The sequence below is a fragment of the Erpetoichthys calabaricus genome, chromosome 15 (genome assembly GCF_900747795.2).
Source record: "Erpetoichthys calabaricus chromosome 15, fErpCal1.3, whole genome shotgun sequence".
Lineage (NCBI taxonomy): Eukaryota > Metazoa > Chordata > Cladistia > Polypteriformes > Polypteridae > Erpetoichthys > Erpetoichthys calabaricus.
Window position 1 is genome coordinate 18,420,931 of NC_041408.2, and position 24,810 is coordinate 18,445,740.

The following is a 24,810-nucleotide window of genomic DNA, read 5'->3' on the forward strand; positions in this document are numbered from 1 at the left end:
CTGCACTTTGAAATTTGCATTCTATATGAAAAATACATTGTACCGATATGTCTTTATAAAGTGTTTATAAATCAGCAGTTTTCATCTTTGAAATTGCAGGCCATGCAGTTCAAGATAACATCATTCAATAAAATACACAAAATCAATATGAAAAAATATTATAATAAAAGTCCCATATAATAGCTTTAAGCTGCTTTCCTTCCCAAGGTTTATGTAGAGGTGATAAACAGAAAAAAGTAGCAGATATGCAATGTCGTCTTATCTTTCCAGCTAACTTAAAGATGAAGGTCAGCACTGTGCCATACACATGACTGCTCTATTTGTCTCATTTTAGCCAACAGAAAACTGCTATAACACACTCTATTAATGACTAACATAAAACACAGCTGAGGTGTCACCCGCTGCCCTCGGATCACAATCCAGGTGGTTTGTTGTGTGATGGGTGCGGCAATGTACCATTATCAAATCCTTCCTCTCTCTCTCTCTCTCTCTTACCTTACCCTGAATTAACCAAATGACTTCATGAGTTCACATACAATAATATACTGTAATTGAGGAGACTGAGAAAAGTGCCATAACTGACCCCGTGTTAGATTAGTCTCCGGTAAGATCAGCAGCTACACTGCATCTGATAATTTTAGGCACTAAACAAATTCTGCAGGGATCTGTTTAATACATGTGTTGTCACTACATCAGTGGTCGGGGATCGTGGTGCGACTCCACAACAAAAGAACTTTCCATAGTCAGCGGCATTTGAACTGTGGAAGGGTGCAGTATAGTAGTGGTGCTGTGCAAAAATACTTAGACTGGGAATGCTCAAAGGCATATTCCATACTTCTATTTTTTGGGGCGGGGCCCTCCTTACTCACGCGCCAGCCTCGGGGCGTATCTTACATACGCTTAGCTAGCGAATGAGAGAACTACTTAATGGATTTAGATCGGGTTTTTTTTTTTCTAGAATTTGGTTGAACATTCCAGTTGATTTTGCAACTTCTCTCATTGCGCCAAGAATCACCGTTCGCTTGCAGGAATGATATATTCACGCTAATCCGAGATAGAGGCTGCAAGCCGAGGGGAGGGGGAAGCGTGACGTCAGGAGTGGAAAATCGGTTTACCTCTGTTTTGGAGCATAACTTGCCTCCGCTTAGCTAGCGATACCTTTTTGTTTATTGATTTTTAAAGTTGGTCATGTTTCACTACTACGCAGGAGGAACGGCTAGTCTATATTAAATGTATTTCTATTGTTCAAAGTTACTGGATGGCTGCAGTCTAATCTAGTAAGAAATATTAGAAAACTTGACAGAATATCAGGTAAGAGTCGCCACTGAAAGCATTATACTGTTAAAAATGGGTATATTATAAACACTTATTCATTCAAAAATAAACATGTTACTTTTAACTCATGTACACATTTCAAATCAAATTGAAAAATGTGATATTTTGGTGGATAATAACAAGACTAAAATGATTTACTGCACTGTAATCTTTATTTAATTTAGTATAAAGCACTAGACCAAGACTTGCTAAAACTATTCTTTTTTTCCAGTGACTGTGAAAGCATTTGTGCTTGTAGACTTACATGGGTTCAATAAAGTTAGCTTGTGCTCATTATTAAAAATATATATAGAAAGACAGCTACAAGTTTTAATCCTTGAAAGAAATGTTTTGTATGACTTCAAAAACGTCAAAGTTCGATGCCGGCTTTTACTGATTGATATGTCGCGAAAAGGGAAGAGCTACGTCACACAAATGTTGTCATTTAAAGTTGAATACTGATAGGTAGTTTGTCTTTTTTTAATCATTTCAGTAGGGAACAATACTAAATGAAGATATCCAAGAATTTTGCAAGCAGTGGGATGTCCTTTTTGGTGACTGGCTGACTGGCTATTTACTTTGCATATAAATGTGAAGGCTAGCAAGCAGGGTGTAACGGCTGGATCTGCCAGAAGACAGAATTACATGTGATGTCATAGCTTTTAAAAACCCCAAATCAAAGCACATTCCATCCTTGTAGCTATAATAGAAGACAGAATTTGAAGGGGCTGTAATCTCAGACTGCAGTTTGTAAACTAAGCCTGTGAAATAAAGCATGACAGAAGGACAAAAGAAAGTAACTCTGTGCTTCCAAGCTAACTTATCAAGGTTTAAAGACAAAAAAAGATATTTTATGCAAGATCAGACAACTAGGAATTTTCTTATTTTCATTGCATCATCTTTCTTGTGTTATCCCGCCTATGCATATATGGTGACGAATACAGTTGAGCATTAAATACTGTTAGAGAAAACAGATTTCACACATAGTCTTTAGGATTCTATACTAGGATTCTGACAATAACTAATTTGTGAAGCTCTGCAGAAGACATCTGAGGAGACACACAGAAATTGCTTAATAATTTACTCAATTTAAAGACAGCAGTTTTTCTACATTGCAAAAATGTATTTTTACTTTTCATAAACAGGCATACCTTGTATTCCCACATATGTGAAAACAAAGTTCCTTACCCTATATAGTATTGTGCATAAATATGCTTCAATTACAGTAGTTTAACAGTACCATCTATATCTATATATATTCACTCTTAAAAAATGATGCAGATGTGCACTCAAACCAAACCATACTGGCATATAAATATTTTGGGGCAAATGTTCAAAACAACTCTAAGATGGGAAAAAATGAGATTTTGGTGCACCTAAATTCACAAAAAAATTAAAATTATTAAATATTCATATAATAAAGTTAAAACAGTTTTTAGCTTTGATGCAGGCCATGATAAGTGGTGTAATAAGTGTATATATTAAAATATGTAAAGTTATAGGTTATTAATAAAACCAGTTGACATTAATATGTGTTCACAATTAAAACCTCAAAAAACACTGATAATACCTTACTAGCAAACAATGTCATAGCCCAGTCTGAAAAATAAATAACAAAAAATGTTTGGTAAAACTTAAAGATAGTGTGAGAAGCTCAGTCATCCGGGAGGAGCTCAGAGTAGAGCCGCTGCTCCTCCGCATCGAGAGGAGTCAGATGAGGTGGCTCGGGCATCTGATCAGGATGCCTCCTGGACGCCTCCCTGGTGAGGTGTTCCGGGCACGTCCAACTGGGAGGAGGCCCCGGGGAAGACCCAGGACACGCTGGAGGGACTATGTCTCCCGGCTGGCCTGGGAACGCCTCGGGATTTTCCCGGAAGAGCTAGAAGAAGTGGTCGGGGAGAGGGAAGTCTGGGCATCTCTGCTCAAGCTGCTGCCCCCGCGACCCGACCTCGGATAAGCGGAAGAGGATGGATGGATGGTTTGGTAAAACTTTAGTTTAGGTATCTGTTATATGTGATTATTAACATTATGTACGTTACAAAAAATAAGCCTTTTTAACATGTTATAAAACAATTAAAAACAACAGCAACACATTTGGAGAGTCCTACAACTTTTAATGATAATGTATTTTTGTTAATGACATTGCCAATAATTGAGAAAATGTTGACGCGTTCGATAGTTTTTTCACCTCGATGGATGGATAGATAGACAGACACGTATTGCTACGTATCATTTATGTGTCATTGTTGGTACTGTACTATTGTTACTAAGGAGTTAAGGTTGATGGAGCTTCATTGTTCTGTGTACCCTATGTTTTAAACACACAACAAGACGTTTAAAACGTCAACTGGATTGGTTTGGCTCTGTCTAAATGAAAAGTTACAACTTCGATAAAACAGCTTGATCCAATTTAGTTGAAACAATAAAAACTGAAATATATTGGTTGTATTATAAGACATTTGCATCTGGTATCTTCTTTTCCTTACCGGTTTCATTTACTTCATTGCCGGTGCTGACAGAACCAAACATTTTCTTCTTTTATTTCTGTAACCTCTGCATTTTTATTAGTTAGTTAGTAGCCATATATTCATCCAATTAACCATTTTGTAGACCCGCTAAACAAGGGTGGGGTCGCAAGGTTAGCTGGAACTTATCACAGCAAACATAAGGTGCAAGGTAGGAACAATCCCAGGACAGTGACAGTCTATCTCAGGGTGAACACACAAATGTACACACACACACACACACACACACACACACACACACACACACACACACACACACGCACACTAGGGCCTATTTAACAATGTCAATTCGCCTAACCAGCATGTCCTTGGACAGTGTAGAAATATATTAGGAATTATTTAGGTATTGTGGCGGACCCGGCTGGGACGCCCCTTCACTATATATTCAGGGGGAGCAGCCCTGGATGGTGTAACACCTCCCCTGGACGCTGAACGGCCACCCCACCCCCACCCCCCCATCCCTGGGTTGGATCAGTGCCTCAGCCTCCCGCAGGGCTCCTTGGGAGATGGAGTTCTCCACAGCCCTGTTGGGATGTGGGGTGGCCACCAGGTGGCGCTGCATGGGGTCCTGAGCCCAACGGGACGAATCTTCAGCCCCACCCGGGAGTGCAACTGGAAGCAGGTGATCAAGTACCTGGAGCACTTCTGGGTGGGCCATATAAGAAGCCAGCAACCACCACTCAGCGGCCAGAGTCGGGTGGAGGAGGACAAAGCTTGTGGAGGAGTGGCGGTAGAAGAGAGGAGTGTGATGATTTACATTTGTGTGTTGTGCCTATGGGGATTACGGGGAAGATGTGCCCCACGGGTGAAGAGAAATAAAAAGTTCATTTATTTTATACATGCCTCCCGTGTCGGGTCAGGCACCTATATACCGCCTTTGTTACAGTATATATGCTGTTGGGAAAGACTTGAGGAACAAAACTATTTTTTGCAATATTAATACAGCATGAGAAAAGCAAAATAAAAAAAAAGGCTCAATAATTGTGTGTTGTGATAGAAAGTGATTACATTAGCTGACTCTGGTCAGCCTATTAACACAACGACTTCAGGCACAGGCCTGTTATTAGCATCATGTTTGCTAATATTCTTATTTTAGATGGAGGTGGTTAATAAGTGTAATGATCTGGGTTTCCAATTTGGAAAATTGTCATGATTTAACAAACAAAAATGTAAATAACAAAGAATGTACTGATGGACAAAAAGAACAATATCATAATAAAATATACCTGAATTAAATCCCAGTTCATTTTCAAGTCATTGTCTTTGTCCCGAGATTTACAAAATTTGACTGGCTTTCCTTCAGGACACTTGCTGGTTTTCATCTTCTTTAAAGGTGACTCATGAAAATTAAAGTCCTCTTCTTGCTCCTCTTTCTTTGCAGCTGATGACAAAGAGCTGCAGCATGGTTCTTCTGTTGAAAAACCTACTGCACTCTTTTGTTCATGCTTGGCCGAAACTTTAGAAGTGACTCTTTTCTTCCCTGGTGTGGATATTTTCTTTGCAGGACTGCCTATTTCCTCTTTGACTGGTGCATCAGAAACCTGCTCCCGCTCACTGTGTTCAACATTTGGCAAAGCAAATGACAACCTCTGCAAAAGTAATAAAGTGCTTGTTAACCTAGAGTAATCAACACAAATGCCAAAAAGTATTAAGCTGCTCAGAATACCTTGGTAAAGAAACATTTTAAGTCTGAGACCAAGAAAAAATAAATTATTCCTCAAAAGAAAAATGGAAACCAACTAAACAACCTTTAAGTATAGAGGCTGAAAAAACTGCAGTTCCTTCCCAGATCCAATAAGGCATACAATGCAACATAAAAAAAAAAATCTGTTAAATATCAGGAGATACAAAAAGTTTTTGCTGCTGTAAAGGCTGAATGCGAAAACAACTCTTTTTACATGATCTTTTAACAAAGCAATAAGAAAATTTATGTATGGTGTAACATTCAGGTGCGTTCAGCGACTAAGTTAACTGATATGAAAGGAGATGCATTTCACATTTTTTATTTGCTTCATCAAAGAGTCAGTTATCACATTTTTGTTTATTAAATATTTTTGTAACAATCAGTCATATTCAAACATAACAACAACAGAATGCAATTACTGTACTTATGTTAGTAAACTACATTAAATACATGCTTCTTAACAGCACTTTACAATGCAATGTGTTTACAAATATAAACCAAATAGGCCTGTAGTGATAGAAGAGAAGAACAGTCCTACTATATAACCTGCTTACATGCGAGGGCCTTTGCTGTGGCATTGTACTGGAGATTCAAGCAGCTGGCAAGTCAAGGAGGAAAATATACAAGTTGGTGTAACTGCTACAAAGGCAATTGAAACAGTAAACTAATCTGTAGCTGAAGCTGCACAAGACATTTCACAGTGTCAAGGCCGACGAGCAGATTCCCCAATGCTTTTTAAAAATTTCAAAACTTTGAACAGTGTGATCTGTCCCAACATATCTCAATGAAAATTGAATTGTCTTGACAAATTTCTTTGAAGAATAACTGTGCCACATTTCAACAAATCGGTCCACAGAGGGCCAAGTTGTTTCAAGTGAACAGTCAAGTACACATGGCTATCACAGAAGGTGCTTCTTGCATTATATGTGAAGACACCTAAAAACTAAACCAATTGATCAATTAGTAGGTGGCAGTAAAGATAAACTGATTTTCTCTGTGTTACTGTAGAAAATGTATTTAATAAGGTTTGAACTCACACAAGCAACCTGCTTATGATGTATTAATCTTTCATATACAATTTTATCATTATTATCATGGTTCAGTACTCGCCTTTCCATTTTATTATATAGTGCTTGATTTTATTCATGAGAAAGCCCTTCTTGGGCTCTGCCGGGAGAATGCCAGATAACATTTTATGTTTTAGAGAGACTTCTAGAAAGGAGCAGCAAAACTCCTATTTATACCCTAATTGGTATACTGCATCAAAACAATATTATCCTAATATTACAAAAAGTGTTACCCTGGCATGTTAAGACCCCACAACTGCGAGATCTTGGACAGGCGGGTGGTTATCTGCTCAACACTGGCCCTTTTGAATTGAGCTCTCTGTAACTTTCCACAACTTCTTCCCAGTCCACAACATCTGGAGATTATAACTGGTAGAGTACTAAAAGCACCTCAGCTACATTTATCTCTCAAGGAGGTATCAGTGTAAGCAGATGATCTTTTCACAGTGCAATTCCCAGCACTAAACTTGGTCCATCTAAGTGCTCTGTGACAGAACACACATTTTTTGGAAATAAAATTAAAATGTTTGAGTACATTGGTGAAAATAATGTCTGATATTCCTTTACATAAAGAACATCTGGAATTTCAAAAAGGCCGTGTAAACTTTTGTTACCAACTTTTATCACAGTCAGAAGGCACAATGATAGATAGAGATTGAGATAGATACTTTATTAATCCCAAGGGGAAATTCACATACTCTAGCAGCGGCATACTGATAAAAACAATATTAATTAACGAGTGATAAAAACACAGTGCAAGTTAAAAAGTGCAAGGTGGAGAGTGCGAGGCAGGTAGAACAGTCAATAACTTTGTATAATGTTAACGTTTACCCCCCCAGGTGGAATTGAAGAGTCGCATAATGTGGGGGAGAAACGATCTCCTCAGTCTGTCAGTGGAACAGGACAGTGACAGCAGTCTGTTGCTGAAGCTGCTCCTCTGTCTGGAGATGATCCTGTTCAGTGGATGCAGTGGATTCTCCATGACTGACAGGAGCCTGCTCAGTGCTCGTCGCTCTGCCACGGATGTCAAACTGTCCAGCTCCATGCCTACAATAGAGTCTGCCTTCCTCACCAGTTTGTCCAGGCGTGAGGCATCCCTCTTCTTTATGCTGCCTCCCCAGCACACCACCGCATAAAAGTTGATTTATTTCAGTAATTCCATTCAAAAAGTGAAACTTGTATATTAGATTCATTCATTACACACTGACTGATGTATTTCAAATGTTTATTTCTTTTAATGTTGATGATTATAACTGACAACTAATGAAAGTCCCAAATTCAGTATCTCGGAAAATTAGAATATTGTGAAAAGGTTCAATATTGAAGACACCTGGTGCCAAACTCTAATCAGCTAATTAACTCAAAACACCTGCAAAAGCCTTTAAATGGTCTCTCAGTCTAGTTCTGTAGGCTACACAATCATAGGGAAAGACTGCTGACTTGACAGTTGTCCAAAAGACGACCATTGACACCTTGCACAAGGAGGGCAAGACACAAAAGGTCATTGCTAAAGAGGCTGGCTGTTCACAGAGCTCTGTGTCCAAGCACATTAATAGAGAGGCGAAGGAAAGGACAAGATGTGGTAGAAAAAAGTGGACAAGCAATAGGGATAACCGCACCCTGGAGAGGACTGTGAAACAAAACTCATTCAAAAATGTGGGGGAGATTCACAAAGAGTGGACTGCAGCTGGAGTCAGTGCTTCAAGAACCACCACGCACAGACGTATGCAAGACATGGGTTTCAGCTGTCGCATTCCTTGTGTCAAGCCACTCTTGAACAAGAGACAGCGTCAGAAGCGTCTCGCCTTTGGACTGCTGCTGAGTGGTCCAAAGTTATGTTCTCTGATGAAAGTAAATTTTGCATTTCCTTTGGAAATCAAGGTCTCAGAGTCTGGAGGAGGAGAGGAGAGGCACAGAATCCACGTTGCATGAGGTCCAGTGTAAAGTTTCCACAGTCAGTGATGGTTTGGGGTGCCATGTCATCTGCTGGTGTTGGTCCATTGTGTTTTCTGAGGTCCAAGGTCAACACAGCCGTCTACCAGGAAGTTTTAGAGCACTTCATGCTTCCTGCTGCTGACGAACATTATGGAGATGCAGATTTCATTTTCCAACAGGACCTGGCACCTGCACACAGTGCCAAAGCTACCAGTACCTGGTTTAAGGACCATGGTATCCCTATTCTTGATTGGCCAGCAAACACGGCTAACCATCTATGGGGTATTGTGAAGAGGAAGATGCAATACGCCAGACCCAACAACTCAGAAGAGCTGAAGGCCACTATCAGAGCAACATGGGCTCTCATAACACCTGAGCAGTGCCACAGACTGATCGACTCCATGCCACACCGCATTGCTGCAGTAATCCAGGCCAAAGGAGCCCCAACTAAATATTGAGTGCTGTACATGCTCATACTTTTCATGTTCATACATTTCAATTGGCCAACATTTCTAAAAATCTTTTTTGCATTGGTCTTAATTGATATTCTAATTTTCCGAGATACTGAATTTGGGACTTTCATTAGTTGTCAGTTATAATCATCAACATTAAAAGAAATAAACATTTGAAATACATCATCTGTGTGTAATGAATGAACCTAATATACAAGTTGCACGTTTTGAATGGAGTTACTGAAATAAATCAACTTTGTCATGATATTCTAATTTTATGACCAGCACCTGTATGTGTGTGTATATTATATATATATATATATATATATATATATATATATATATATTTATATTACACATACAGTATATATTTCTTTTTTTTTTTTAATTATTTATTTATCTATCTATTGTGGAAGACAACTGGGGACTTTGCCCCACCAGGATGCCTGGAGAATGAAAGGACTGGGAGAGAGGCAATATCTTCCCCGGGATGGAAGAGGGCAGCCCACCTGGAAACTCAACCCTGTTGGGGCCCGAGGCCACCGCCAGGGGGAGCCCGGATGGTTCAAGAGCCATGGAATGCAGCACTTCCGCCACACCAGGAAGTGCTGCTGGAACAGGAACTAGGTACACCCGATGTGCTTCCGGGTGTCCAGGCAGCATTTCCGCCACACCAGGAAGTGCTGCAGGAAGGTCATCAAGGAGCACCTGGAGCACATCCATCCATCCATCCATTTTCCAACCCGCTGAATCCGAACACAGGGTCACGGGGGTCTGCTGGAGCCAATCCCAGCCAACACAGGGCACAAGGCAGGAACCAATCCCGGGCAGGGTGCCAACCCACCGCAGGACACACACAAACACACCCACACACCAAGCACACACTAGGGCCAATTTAGAATCGCCAGTCCACCTAACCTGCACGTCTTTGGACTGTGGGAGGAAACTGGAGCACCCGGAGAAAACCCACGCACACACGGGGAGAACATGCAAACTCCACACAGGGAGGACCTGGGAAGCGAACCTGGGTCCCCAGGTCTCCCAACTGCGAGGCAGCAGCGCTACCCACTGCGCCACCGTGCCGCCCACCTGGAGCACATCCAGGTACAATATAAAAAGGGCCTCCTCACTCCATTCGGGGAGCCTGAGTTGGGAGGCAGAGGACAGAGCTTACGGGAGAGGAATGGAGGCAGCAGAGAAGAAGTAAAGACAAAGAAGGACAAAAGAGGGAAGAGAACTGAGCAATAGTGCTGGTGGTTTGTGCACTGTGTGTGTCTGGGAAAAATAAAATATGTGTTTTGGGACTTGTGTGTGTCCTGTGTCTGTCTGTAGCGTGCTGTAAAGTGTGGTCTGTCCTATTCAGTCATTACATGGTATAGTATGATTTTCTGGTTGTCAAATCTGTAGAATGTAATATAGCTGTGGTATGGGTACCTAGTAAAACAATAATAATGGAGTTCTTAATACAAAGCAACTAGAAGACCTCTGTTTAAAACCGAATGGCTAGGGCTAAAAATGCCTTCTAATTTCAAGGCGAGGACAGTGCACAAACATAATTTAATTCATTAACAGTTAAACAAATTAGAAAAACAAATACTAGACAATTTGCAAGTGGTGGAATTATAGACAAATGCATGTATTCAGATAATATGTTTGATTAAACTGTTCTAAAATTATTCCTTTTAATATAAAATAAGCACTAGCTACTGCATTACCGTGCTACTGTTTTAAGAACAAATTCAGCGTTCATTGGCAGATACAATAGCCAGCTGTTCAGCAACAAAACTAGCTTTCAGTAAACTCAGATGTGCCAACTGCAAAGCTCTTGTATACAACAGATTTTAAAATCATATGAAGTGACAGAAACTTTCTGTCCAATCACAGATAACATTTCATGTCAGTCAGTACAGCTAAGAAAAGTTAGCCTTTATAAATACAAATTTCCACAAAAAAACAAACAAAAAACTTTGTTTGAATATACTAGGATGTTTGTATAGCTATTCAGAAAGTAAAAGCCAAATTGAAATAAAAAAAATCAGCCTTCATGGAGGTTAAGAGTGTTGAGAAATACTGTGCTAACCAAATGTAGGTCATGTTTGTAAAATCTAACAGCTCGTTTTCACAGATCCAAATGGTAATTTTACTGGCACCTTAAAATGCTACTACATCTTAATTGCTACTGGAATGTTTTCCGATTTCCTCTGCATCAGTCCCTTTACAACGCATTTCCTATTCATTTTTAACCAAGTACATAGAAATGGAATGAAAAGAAATACCTCTTCCTTGACGTTCTTCAATGGTTCCACTGGTTCATTTTCCAGTGCTTGGGTGACAGAGGTCTCTTCTCCTTTTGCTGCCTTCTTTCTTCTAACAGCAGTCTTTCTCTGAACTTTTGCCTTTTCTGTTTTAGGAGCCCGGGTTTTCTGCCGAGAAGCAGATATATTCTTACTAACTTTTGTCTTTTTTTCCTGAGGTTTCCACTCATCCTCATCTTCAAATTCATCTTCAGGGTTTCTAAATGAAGATAAGACACAAAATAATGTGAAGTAGTAAGATAATACTAAACTTTTTAATGTTGTACTCCATTGCAAAAAAAAAAAAAAAAACACACACAACAAGATCAAACAGTATACCTTTTCTTGCTTCATTAATGAATGCAATAACTAATGTTTTAATAGTTATAATCATATGAAAAAGTTTGGGAACCCCTCTTAATTCTTTGGATTTTTGTTTATCATTGGCTAAGCTTTCAAAGTAGCAACTTCCTTTTAAAATATGACATGCCTTATGGAAACAGTAGTATTTCAGCAGTGACATTAAGTTTATTGGATTAACAGAAAATATGCAATATGCATCATAACAAAATTAGACAGGTGCATAAATGTGGGCACTCCAACAGAGATATGACATCAATTCTTAGTTGAGCCTCCTTTTGCTAATCTAACAGCCTCTAGACGCCTCCTATAGCCTTTGATGAGTGTCTGGATTCTGGATGGAGGTATTTTTGACCATTCTTCATACAAAATCTCTCCAGTTCAGTTCAATTTGATGGCTGCCCAGCATGGACAGCCTGCTTCAAATCATCTCATAGATTTTCGATGATATTCAAGTCAGGGGACTGTGGCGGCCATTCCAGAACATTGTACTTCTCCCTCTGCATGAATGCCTTTGTAGATTTCGAACTGTGTTTTGGGTCATTGTCTTGTTGGAATATCCAACCCCTGCGTAACTTCAACTTTGTGACTGATGTTTGAACATTATCCTGAAGAATTTGTTGATATTGGGTTGAATTCATCTGACCCTCGACTTTAACAAGGGCCTCAGTCCCTGAACTGGCCACACAGCATGATGGAACCTCCACCAAATTTGACAGTAGGTAGCAGGTGTTTTTCTTGGAGTGCAGTGTTCTTCTTCCGCCATGCAAAGCGCTTTTTGTTATGACCAAATAACTCAATTTTTGTCTCATCAGTCCAAAGCACTTTGTTCCAAAATGAATCTGACTTGTCTAAATGAGCATTTGCATACAACAAGCGTCTCCGTTTGTGGCGTGAGTGCAGAAAGGGCTTCTTTCTCATCACCCTGCCATACAGATGTTCTTTGTGCAAATTGCATTGAATTGTAGAACGATGTACAGATACACCATCTGCAGCAAGATGTTCTTGCAGGTCTTTGGAAGTGATCTGTGGGTTGTCTGTCACCATTCTCACAATCCTGCGCATATGCCGCTCCTGTATTTTTCTTGGCCTGCCAGACCTGCTGGGTTTAACAGCAACTGTGCCTGTGGCCTTCCATTTCCCGATTCCATTCCTTACAGTTGAAACTGACAGTTTAAACCTCTGAGATAGCTTTTTGTAGCCTTCCCCTAAACCATGAGACTCAACAATCTTTGTTTTCAGATCTTTTGAGAGTTGCATTGAGGATCCCATGCTGTCACTCTTCACAGGAGAGTCAAAGGGAAGCACAACTTGCAACTGACCACCTTAAATACCTTTATATCTCATGATTGGACACACCTGTCTATGAAGTTCAAGGCTTAACGAGCTCATCACACCAATTTGGTGTTGTAATTAATCAGGACTGAGCAGTTACAGGCATTCAAATCAGCAAAATGACAAGGGGACCCACATTTTTGCACAGCCAGTTTTTCACATTTGATTTAATTTCATACAACTAAATACTGCGTCACTAAAAATCTTTGTTCGGAAAACACCCCACTACTCAGATGTTCCTAGGAAATGAAAGGCATACCACTGTTATCTTTTTTCGTTGAGAGTAAATCATTATGCAGGCTGAGAGGGGTTCCCAAACTTTTTCATATGACTGTATTATCCTATGTTGATTAACCCGTTTGGTTTTAATTCTGAGCCTTTGTCTGGTTCAGAATTCTATGTAAAAACGTTTAACCCTTAATATCTTTTGGGACAGGTTGTTATGATCCAATGTACTGCATTTAGAATGAATAACAGTCATGACAGTATTCTGCTACCATTAGTGAATAAAATTACATCATGCTCCAAAATAAATCACAATTATTGCTATGCATTTTGCCATTCTGTGGTAACTCAATATTCATCAGTGAGACAGAGTCTTCAACCAAAACACAAAATAGTGTGGAAATGAAAAGCTGTAAAGCCAATTTTACAACAAACAAATTTAAAAACAACAGTGTTGACAATGAGAATTGGTCAGTAGACATTGACATGGATAGTAAAACTGATGCATACGGCACTGTACGACCAAATTGCCATGATATATGTGGTGACTTCAGTCAAGTAACACTGCAGTGATCAAGTGCAGGGACAAGAAAGACGTTAACCCTCTAAGCAGTGGTCACAATACAGCAACAGTCAATGTCTGTGTCAGGAGAAATGCACAAGTCACTAAGCCTTGTGCTACGGTAGCCTACAATAACGCAATGAGCAGCATCCTTCATGTGGATCAGACACTGACATACTACTCTCTCATGCACAAGCAACAAAAAATTTAAGAAAAGTGCGCATAGAAACACTCTTCTACTGTCCCAATTGAGACATCGGACTATGTACTGGTGACTGCTTCAAAACATATGACATGGCCTAAAACTGCATCAGTACAGCAGCTGACACTAGACATACCATTCCTATTAATGTTGACTTGCTGGTATTTAAATGTTTCTGTTATAAATAACGTTTTTTTTTCTTGTTGAAAAAAATTCCAAACGTTTGACTCATTTTTCTGGAGGTAAGGAAAGAAACATTTTCCTTATCCTAAAATATTTTAAACAGCTAACATTTATATATGAATTCCTGTAGGACAGGGGAAACAAGCTATACCATATGAACTCACATAAGTTTATATTTACTCAAATACACTGCTCAAAGAATTAAGGAAATTAATGATCACCATTTAAGCTTTAGGTATATCATCTGTCCATTTAGGCGGCATAACCATTACCTGCTTTGGTTCAAATGAAAGTGACAACAGCTGCACTGGAGAGGTAACAACAAGACAAGCCCCTGAAAGGGAACTGTTTTGCAGACAGTGGCCACAGACAATTTCTTTCTTCTTATCCTTCCTGACTGATTCTTCTCTAGTTTTGCATTTTTCTAGTGTCCTTGTCAGGCGGTACCTGCAGCCAATTCAGTTTGCACAGGTAGTCCAGTTCCTCCACAATGGCACATCCATACCAGAAGACACGGTGTTACACGAGGAAAGCTGGACAGGGCCATAGAAGGCCATCAACCCAGCAGCAGGACTGGTATCTGCTCCTTTCTGCAAGGAAGAAGAGGAGCAGGACTGATAGAGCCCTACAAAATGACCTCCAGCTGACTACTGGTGTGCAAGTTTATGACCAAACTGTTAGAAACAGAGTTTGTGAGGGTGCCATGAAGGCCCGATGTCCTCTAGTGTGACTTCACTGTGACCCATCACTGGCATTCGTAAGAGAATACCACAATTGGCAGCTCCACCAATTGCACACCGTTCTCTTAAAAAATAACGGCAGGTTCACACCGAGCACATGTGACAGACATGAAAAAGACTGGAAACACTGTGGTGAACGTTATGCAGCCTATAACATCATTCAGCTTGACTGGTTTGGCAGTGGTTCAGTGATAGTCAAGGAAGGCATATCCTTGGAGGGTACGCACAGACCGCCACGTGCTAGACAACAGTACCCTGACTGCTGTTAGGTACTGGGGTGAAATTCTCAGTACCACGGTCAGACCCTACGCTGATGCAGTGGGACCTGGGTTCCTCCCTGAGGAAGATATTCCCCAGCCTCACGTGGCCAGAGTGTGTAGGCAGTTCGTGGACAACAAAGACATTGATGCTACTGACTGGCCCGCACATTCCTCAGACCTGAATCTAATTGAGAACCTCATTACATATGGGTGTATCAGACAGCAACTAGTAGCACCACAGACTAATCAGGAGCTCACTGATGTAAAAGATCCAGGTCTGGGAGGAGATCCCCCAGGACACCATCCGCCGTCTCATCAGGAGCATACCCAGACTTTGTCGGGAGTGAACACAGGCATGCAGGTGCCATACACACTACTGATTCACATTATGAGTTGCCATGATGAAACTGGTTGGATCAGCCTGTGATTTCAATTTTTGATTTCCAGTGTGATGTTGAATCCAGCCTCCAATGGGTTGGTGATTTGGGGTTTCATTGACCGCTGTTACATCATTTTATTCTCAAAGAATTACACAGTATTACTCAGTAAAGATTTTCCACTTGACCAATTTGAGATCCGATGTGTGATTTAAGTGTGCCCATCATATTTTTGGGTAGTTTATATATGAAAATCAAGTCATTAAATCAATTTAGTGTTGCAATGTAGTTCATTATTTCATCAATGGTTTATAAAGGATTCACTGTGCGCAGAACATGAACGGAGGCCACATCAATGATAGATTCCTGCCTTTCACAATCTTTGCTGCTGGGTTTTACATGCTTGGCATCCCCTGCAGTTTAGGGTTTACTATTATAACTAGCCATGTGCGCCCAACTACGTTGCACGTGTTTAAGTTGTCTGTGAAGGGCTCCCTGTTTAAACGCGGCTGTCAGTCGTGAACTGGGCCCTTCGTCGTACAGCATTATGATTTTTTATAAGGGAAACAAAATTACAAAACAAAACCCTTGGACATTGATTCAATAGGAACGGCCTACTCTGAACCACTGTCCGAATAGTAATTATGTGGTGGTGTAGGAGCATTTCTGCTTCTCTCCGTTCACAGTCCGTCTCGTTTTCACGACGCTGTCATTTCCTCTCACAATCTCTTCTCAACCTATCTCGCAGATTGCTTTGTGGCAATCCAAAGAGTAAGGCAATATACACGGAGCAATGGTTATAAAAGAGGCACACATAGGTATCCAGGCTCTTTAAAGCATAAATAGGGATCACTTCACTGACATGTGAGCAAGCCAGGGTACAACTGTAAGACGCGCAGCACTACAACGTAACAATAATAATTTCCGGAACGTGCGGTTACGTTGTCATTCATTTTATCCACTGCCTTTCTTTCATTCATATGTTACGTAGGCACGTACCTTTTATCATCGGCAATCTCATTCTCTAACCAGGCCTCAGGAGCTAACCAGCGTAACATTGTCCACCACCCCTTTCGTTATTCCAGCACATTGTTGACATCCGTGAGTAACAACAACGTACTAAACTGGAAGGTGGTCAACGCATGCGTGGAATTCGTGGACAAACAAAGATCAAGATCCAAATGAAGATTATATATAAAGATTAGTTAATTTAAAGCACAACAATTTGTTTAGTTTGAATGTCTGTGTTTTGAGGTGTGACTGGAGTACTACAGTCTTCAGTAGTATAAGCCTGGAGGACATTCTTAATGCAATGCCTATGTTTTAGCTGTCTCTCTACTGCCATCTAGTGCTTCTTCTTCTAATTCATTCGTGGACAAACAAAGATCAAGATCCAAATGAAGATTATATATAGAGATTATTTATTTTATCAGAGTTTGGAGATAAAAAATGATTTGAAGGTCAGACTAATGTAAGCCTGAAGGTGAAAACAACTGGATGAACACAATTGAAACCAGACCATGTTGCTATACCCACTTCTCCAATTTCAAGGAATCAGGTAATGGCTATATCGATCTGCATATGCAAAAAGAAATGCAGTTAAAGATTAATTCCACAATAAAAAAAAATAGTGTGAAATAAAAAGTATCAGGTATTGAACCTCCATCTAATGCAAGTTTAAAATTCTTCATTTTATTTTTCAGCATGTAATTCAGATTTAAAAATTTAGGCTAAGCGATACAGATTAAATGTTATAAAAGTTTTTAAGCACCACATGCATATCCAATATGAATAATTTAAATGTTCTCCATAGAGTAGGACTCACTCATCCAACATTGACTCGTCATCATCTTCACAATACTGTGGCTTGCACGTAGTGACACGCGTTCTTCGTATCATCTGAAATAAATGTAAAAAATAAAGTAAGTGAACAATGCAACATGCAATTTAATATTTTTCCTGCTATTTTTAATTCTTTAGCATTTGTACCAAGTCATTAAATTTAGATTCTGATACCACACCACCGTTTTAAAAAAAATGCTCAGCGTAAACATTAACACGTAACTGTCTTGTCATTAAGATGAATTACTACAACGCTGCATTCTCAGGTAGCCCAAATGCATTGCCTTTATGTGGAAAAGAGGACTGGAGCAGCACTTGACAGAAATCTTAATACAGTATATGAATTCAAATCATATAACCACTCACTAGCTCTCCACACAGTATGATAAATTATAAAATTTGCCAATAGGGCTGTCAGAAAACCTTTTTCTACCCAAAAATAATTTAAATATATAGAAAAAAGTATCTTTAAAAGTAAACATTAACAATCCAATAAATATGCTATCTTAACTGAAGTATTTGTGAAAATCTGTGTGTGACTAAAAACGACTGTGTACTTTTTCAGGTCACAATCTCATGTCCACACTTCACCATCAGAAACAGCATAATCATATTGTTGGCTATATGTCTTATAATCTCATCAATGAAACAAACGATTTTTGGTCAATGGTAATCATTTCCGTTTTACTGGGCTTTTCTGAAGGTACCAATCTGAGAATAACTCTCTAATCTCAAAACACTGCCTGACAGGAAAGGTGGAGCATGAAGGCCGATTCATGCATTATGTGGAGGCAAAAACTACAGATTCTCTGCTAGCATAAAATGTCACAATCAAAGAGGTAAGAAAGAACAAGAGGTTTGCATGTGGTCTGTCATTCTGCCTGAATTGACCATGGAAATTATGTCCTAAAAAAAAAAAAAAAAAAAAAAAAAACACAAATCCTTACAAAAAATCAATAGAAGTTAGTTAAATGCATAAGACATAGAAAATATACAAAGACTGACAATAACTGTAAATCTCTCTATTATAAAAGGAAATCTTGGGACGAGACTTTCTCGGAGATAATTTCAGGTCCCGCGAGACAAGACTTTTTGCCAAGAGATTTTGACAAGTCCCACCCTCCTCTCAAACATTTACAACCACGGCCACAGTCCAACCACTTCTCATTCATGTGAATGCTATTGTCAGACAGTTCCTGCGCTCCCCAATGAAGAGGTGTATCCGCGAGAATTAAAAGATTTGTTGTTTGGTGAAAGTGAAATCCACATACGTAAGCGGCAGAGACGCGAAGTGGCTGGAGCATAACGCCCTGCACAGAGGTTGGCAAGCAAAGCAAGCAGGGGGCAGAGCCCCCTAGATTTATAAATGGAACAAATCATTCCGTATCAAATCAACCAATGACCCATGCACTTCAGACTCAAAAAATTCTGTAAAAAAATACCAGGCGTACCCATGTTAGTCAGGAGACATCCTAGATTTTTTTTTTGATGTAAGACCAATACTTTCCAAGATAGAGCCAGTTTACCAAGGGGAGGTGGGTATTGATTCTATCCAGCCTCATTTTATCATCAAATTTCACAAGTCCAGAGTTCAAGAACTAAACCACTGACCAGGCTCAGACTTTGCACACTGGTACAATAATTGGTATAGTATGTGACGCAATTAAAAGAGTTGGTCCAGATGACCCTGCACGGTCAAAGCAGCCCCTTGAAATTGACCAGAATTTAATTTGAGTTTTTGGCTTAGCTATGTTTAGGCCCCAGAAACACATATCTGTAACCAACACAGACATTTGATTAATCCCCCGCTCTATCGCGGTTCAGCTGTCGCGCCCCCGCTATATCATGGAAAAATTCAATAAGTACATCCTACCTGTAATGTACTTTGCAGCCAATTCGTATAACAAAGCATACGGTTTTCAGCAGACAAAGAGTTTCGCGTTACAGCACCCAGATGATTTCTTACAAAGCCTGTTATTGGCTGAAAGAGGACACTCAACCAATCAGAGCGGATTTTATTCTCTTGGGCTCTGATTAGCTGCTGCTAACGTGGTGTAATCTCGCAAGAATAGCGAGTGTGGGTCCCCGACGAATCGCGTATCGTGTATCACGTACCTTGCTTGTGGTCAGACTTTTCTGAGCAAACTTTTGTGAACTTTTCGTTTTGTTTTAAGCCCTACGATGGCTCTCAAGCATCCTGCATCTTGTAAGCCTTCTGGTAGCAGTGAGCCTAAGCGCCAGAGGAAGACCTTGACCATACAGGAGACGGTAAAACTGATGATGATTATTATTATGTTACTCATATCTTTAGCCCGACATCTGTGCATCCAAAGTGTGTTTTAATAAGTTTACATGTGTTTAAAGCGTGTGGGAGGGGTATTTTAAGGCTTAAACTATAAAAAAAAAAAAAAAAGTGGTCTTTCTATATTGCGGATTTTCACCTATTGCGGGTGGGTCTGGAACGTAACTTCCGCGATAGGCGGGGGATCACTTGCATAGGCTTTATGAAAAAAGCAAAAAACAGAAAAATAACTATCAGGGTTTGAACAACAAACCTCTCAAATCCAAATAAATTATTTTGGATTTAATTTTCTGAGCACCCTAACGACATGTGAGAGATTTTTAAAAATGGTTTTGATTTATTCTATTCATATATTACATTGTCCATTCTTTCTCAAAACACAAACTTTACCATTTCTATGCAAATCTTTCATGTTTATTTTCATGCTAAAACATAGGTTGAATGTGCCATGTGTCAGTAATGGTAATCATCGAGTTTTCATTCAGTAAGTTATCAAAAATGTCAGACTTTTTTTCCCCCATATCAAATGACGATATCCTATCTCACGTGGCTGAGCAAAGAATGCGATTCTCCATGGCCAAAAGGGTACTCGAGAATACCACTGTTACATCCCTACAGTAGATGGCAAACTCAAAGTCTGGGGAAGACAGTCAATTGACTGTCCGAATATTCACCACTGGAGCAGCAGCTGAGATCTTGCCCTCTCATGATCAGATGTGTCCCTCACATTAGCCTCACTGTTCTATGTTGAGTGCATGTATGATGAAAAATGTTGGATTGGTGTGATTCGTGACAAGAGTGAAGCAGAATCAGACATCCTGATGTGTTTCATGCATCCAGACTATCCTGCAGAGTTTCTCCACTGGCCACCTAGAGACGATATTTGTTGGGTGCCATTATAGTGTGTCACTGCACTGCTTAGTGCGTCTACAACGGTCAGTGGGAGGCACTACCATCTTGATCTCAAAGACAAAGATGCTCTACACTGTGCATGTCGATTGAAACAGAAATAAAATGGGTCACATTCCTGCTGCTGTAATACCAAGATGTTAACATTTCATTATAAACTAGTGTTGTATTTAATGATAAATTAAGCAGCTGTTGTTCATACTTTGTGTTTAAAGTGCCTTTGGCGATTTATTTTTTTCCATCAATCCTATACCCAAGTTAGTGGTGAAGAACTTGATGATTATCACTACTGACTATTGATGAATTCAACCCATATTTAGAATGAAGAATAAAAAATGAAAGACTCACATAAGAAAAATAAGACTTGTTTTTTGAGAAAGAAGAAACCATGTGGGATACTGGGAAAATAATTTTAAAAATGTCTGGACATTCCCACAGTACATTAAGCTGCTCTGAAAATTAGACCCAAAACAATTTTCTTCACATTTGAGAGGTCTGCTGGTCAAACCCTGATGCAGTTTCTTGTTTGTTTATAACCTTTTGAAAAGCCCTGTGTAGGCATCTAAATATGGAAAAATCTAAGCCGGCTGCATCAGTATCTGCAAGTATGGTTTCTGAAAGCCTAAACATGTCAAAGCCAAAGACGCAAAATATTTTTTTCCTCATTTCTGAAGGTCTGTTCTTACCAAGTGGTGTCATCCGGACCAAACATTTTGATTTTGTTCCATACTATGCAATACGGTGCTGCAGATGTTCTATCAGACGGTTGTGGCGAACGCCCTCTTCTATGCGGTGGTGTGCTGGGGAGGCAGCATAAAGAAAAAGAAGAATGCCTCACGCCTGGACAAACTGGTGAGGAAGGCAGGCTCTATTGTAGGCATGGAGCTGGACAGTTTGACATCCATGGCAGCCTGCTGAGCAGGCTCCTGTCAATCATGGAGAATCCACTGCATCCACTGAACAGGATCATCTCCAGACAGAGGAGCAGCTTCAGCGACAGACTGCTGTCAATGTCCTGCTCCACTGACAGACTGAGGAGATCGTTCCTCCACCACACTATGTGACTCTTCAATTCCACCCGGGGGGGTAAACGTTAACATTATACAAAGCTATTGTCTGTTTTTACCTGCATTTTTATTACTCTTTAATTTAATATTGTTTCTTTAATCAGTATGCTGCTGCTGGAGTATGTGAATTTCCCCTTGGGATTAATAAAATATCTATCTATCTATCTATATCTATGAAAGGTACCAGTACGCAAAATTTGAGTCTGCTAGGTGGTTTAGTTCTTGAAGTAAGGTCTTGTGAAATTGATGACGAAAAATACAGCCATGTCAAATTTAACACCCCTCTCCCCTTATAAAATTGCCCGTATCTTAGAAAGTATTGATCTTACATCAAAATAATTTCACAGGGTGTATCTCTCTGGATAACATGGATACACTTGGTATTTTTGTTTTTCAGAATTTTTTGAGACTGAAGTGCGCTGGGTTTCTGGAAATTCGGTTGATTTGACATGGAAGGACCCTAAAATATTATATGTTGTATTATAATGAACATGAAGAGAATACTCAATATTATTATTATCAAGAAAACACATTTATCTAAAGTAACATGTTTGAGTGCTTAACACAAATGCACTCAGTTAACCAGTGACAAAGAGCAACATTTTTTGCAGTAGGACATAAAAAGATAACATAGCTCTATAACAGTTTGTCTCATAGTAAGACAAAAGAAACTACAAGTCTCACAAATCCACAGCTGTTTGACGAATGATAGAAGGGCACAGTATTTTGTTTGCAAATACTTTGTGAGACAGTAATGGTGTTTCTCATATATTCTTAGATCAATACTGTATGAAACAGTAGTTGGGAGTCCACTAATAAAATGTAGTGTCCAGTTGTATTTGGTGAACCATGGGGAAGCATTCCCAGCAAAAGTCACAATTATAAACCTGATTTTTTTTGTGTAAATCAGTATACTTTCTCAGTAAATGCTTAATGGTTTCCCTGCAATCCGATGGAGAAGCAGTGCTTGATTCCTGTTAGGAAAACCTAGAAAACATACTGAGTGATTATTTTTAAAGGCACAGTATTAATTCCTAAAGTTACCACATTTTCTTGGTGATACTGAGCAATGCGATTCTAATTTACAGCTCAAATTGTTGTACAGGGTTTCCTCTGTTTCTGCTTATTTATAACATTTTAATTGCTTCTTATCTCCAAACAAATTTAGTTTAATACAAAAGACAACCTGAGTAAACAGAGTACACAGTTTTTAATGATCATTTGATTTATTGATGGAAAAAAAAAAGAGTTCACCAACACCTATATCATCCATATCACCAAGCAGAAAAATTAAATGGAAAGTAAGTCACTTGAGACTGGGCACTGTATGCGAATCATACAATTCTAAAGAAAACAGACTTCTATCTAGAGCTAAAGCAGAAATCTTTCGGACAGCATAAACAAAAGAGATAAAAAGCAAAATATCCAGACTGTATTTTTTTTTCTATTTTGAATCATAACCCAGATAACATTATGGAAAATAAAAATAACAAACAGCTAAATTAAAAAGTATCTATCTAAATATTCACACCAATACCACTTGGGCATGAAAGTTCATTATACTGTAGCTCTTTTAATAAGATATCTCTCTATGATATAAAAAAATCCTGGGACGAGACAAGATTTTTATTTCAAGAGATTTTTTCCAAGTTCCGCGAGACGAGACCATGAGATTTTTTCAAGTCACGCCCTCCTCTCAACCATATTCAACCACGCACACAGTCCTCTCACCTCTCATTCGTGTGAATGCTTTTGACACAGTTCCTACTCTCTCCACTCTTATAAATTTTTACGTTTTCCTCACTTTAAGTTCCCAATTAAAGAAGACGTATTATGTCCAAATCTTATCTTCATCACCAAGGGTTATCAACAGAAAAAAATTAGTACTCGGGTAATCCTAGCACCGAGAAACAATGAAGTCAAATTAATTAACGCCAAAAATGTTGATCGGTTACATGGCAGATTGGTGAAATGCGTATCAATAGACTCTGCTGACACAGTTGGTGGTGATCGTGCGGAACATGAAAACATCAACTTACAATATCTGGAAGAATAATAAAAACCGTTAACACCATCTGGTCTTCCACCGCACGAATTACTGTAGAAAAAACGATGTACCCAAGAAAGGTAATGTAGTACATCTTCAGGGGATAACATTAGACAACAAAGGAGATCTTGATATGCCATTTGTATTAAAACGTTAACAGTTTCCCCGTTAGAACAGCTTTTGCAAAGACAATTAACAAATCTCAGAGCCAAACATTTGAAAAAGTCGTTTTATTTAATAGAGAGAAAGAAACAAAATTCAATCACGGGCAGTTATACATTGCGTTGTCACGATGAAAGTCCAAACACAGAATCAAAATTCAATGCGATATTGAGGAAAACTTAATTCAAAGAATTGTTTTTACTGAAGTTTTACAGTAAAAGTGTAAATTTAAAAAGTATTTGCGTGTTAATTTCAAAGCCAAACAGAACAAAATCGTATTACGCAATGAATAACTAACGCAATATGAAACATAATTTACATTCAAATTATTACGCTTTAATATTTTTTTTAATATGGTTAATTACTCGCTGGAATGTAAAATAGTTAGTGCTATTATGCATACGTAACAATTCCCATGAAAATAAAAAACTGTTTAATTTGTACATCCGCATCCCCATACGCGAGCAGCAGAATCACAAAGTGGCTAACACGTAGCGCAGGTCCAGGGATTGGCGAGCGAAGTGAGAAAGGGGCTAAGCCCCTTAGTTTACTTAAAAGAAACAGAAAGATACATTAAAGAAATGGGTACAGATCAACTGCACATCAAAAAACAAAACAGAAAAGGGATACACAGAGAACAGAAGCATAATGGGAAAGTCAAGCAGAACTTCAAACTTAAAGACATCACATTAATTATATGGATACAAAAGAAAAATGGGTTTGTAAATGCCAAGATAAATTGATGTGGTTTTTTTTGTGAGCATCATGTAAGACATTAATTGTACTAGAGTAGTGTGCCTGAAAAGTGAAAACAGAAAACTGATGGAACCCAACTGTACACCATTTTAACATTTAAAAAAAAAAGTCAACTTTCAACCTTTTCCTGCTTCTTCCTATTAACTAATTATTAGTTAATGCATCATATCATGACTCGCGTCTCTTTAGTCCTGCATGACTGTTCCTGAT

The 24,810-nt window shown here is 39.1% G+C and overlaps 1 protein-coding gene across 2 annotated transcripts in view; it reads right to left on the reverse strand.

Annotated features, from left to right (window-relative positions):
* srbd1 (S1 RNA binding domain 1) overlaps positions 1–24,810 on the reverse strand; it is a 427,205-nt gene that overhangs the window by 364,781 nt on the left and 37,614 nt on the right. For both annotated transcript variants that reach the window (XM_051919628.1, XM_028820290.2), the window contains exons 2-4: positions 17,341–17,414; positions 11,254–11,491; positions 5,066–5,428 (exon numbers count right to left, since the gene is read on the reverse strand). In XM_051919628.1, coding sequence (XP_051775588.1) covers positions 5,066–5,428; positions 11,254–11,491; positions 17,341–17,414 — 675 coding nt within the window. The remainder of the gene's footprint in view (positions 1–5,065; positions 5,429–11,253; positions 11,492–17,340; positions 17,415–24,810) is intronic.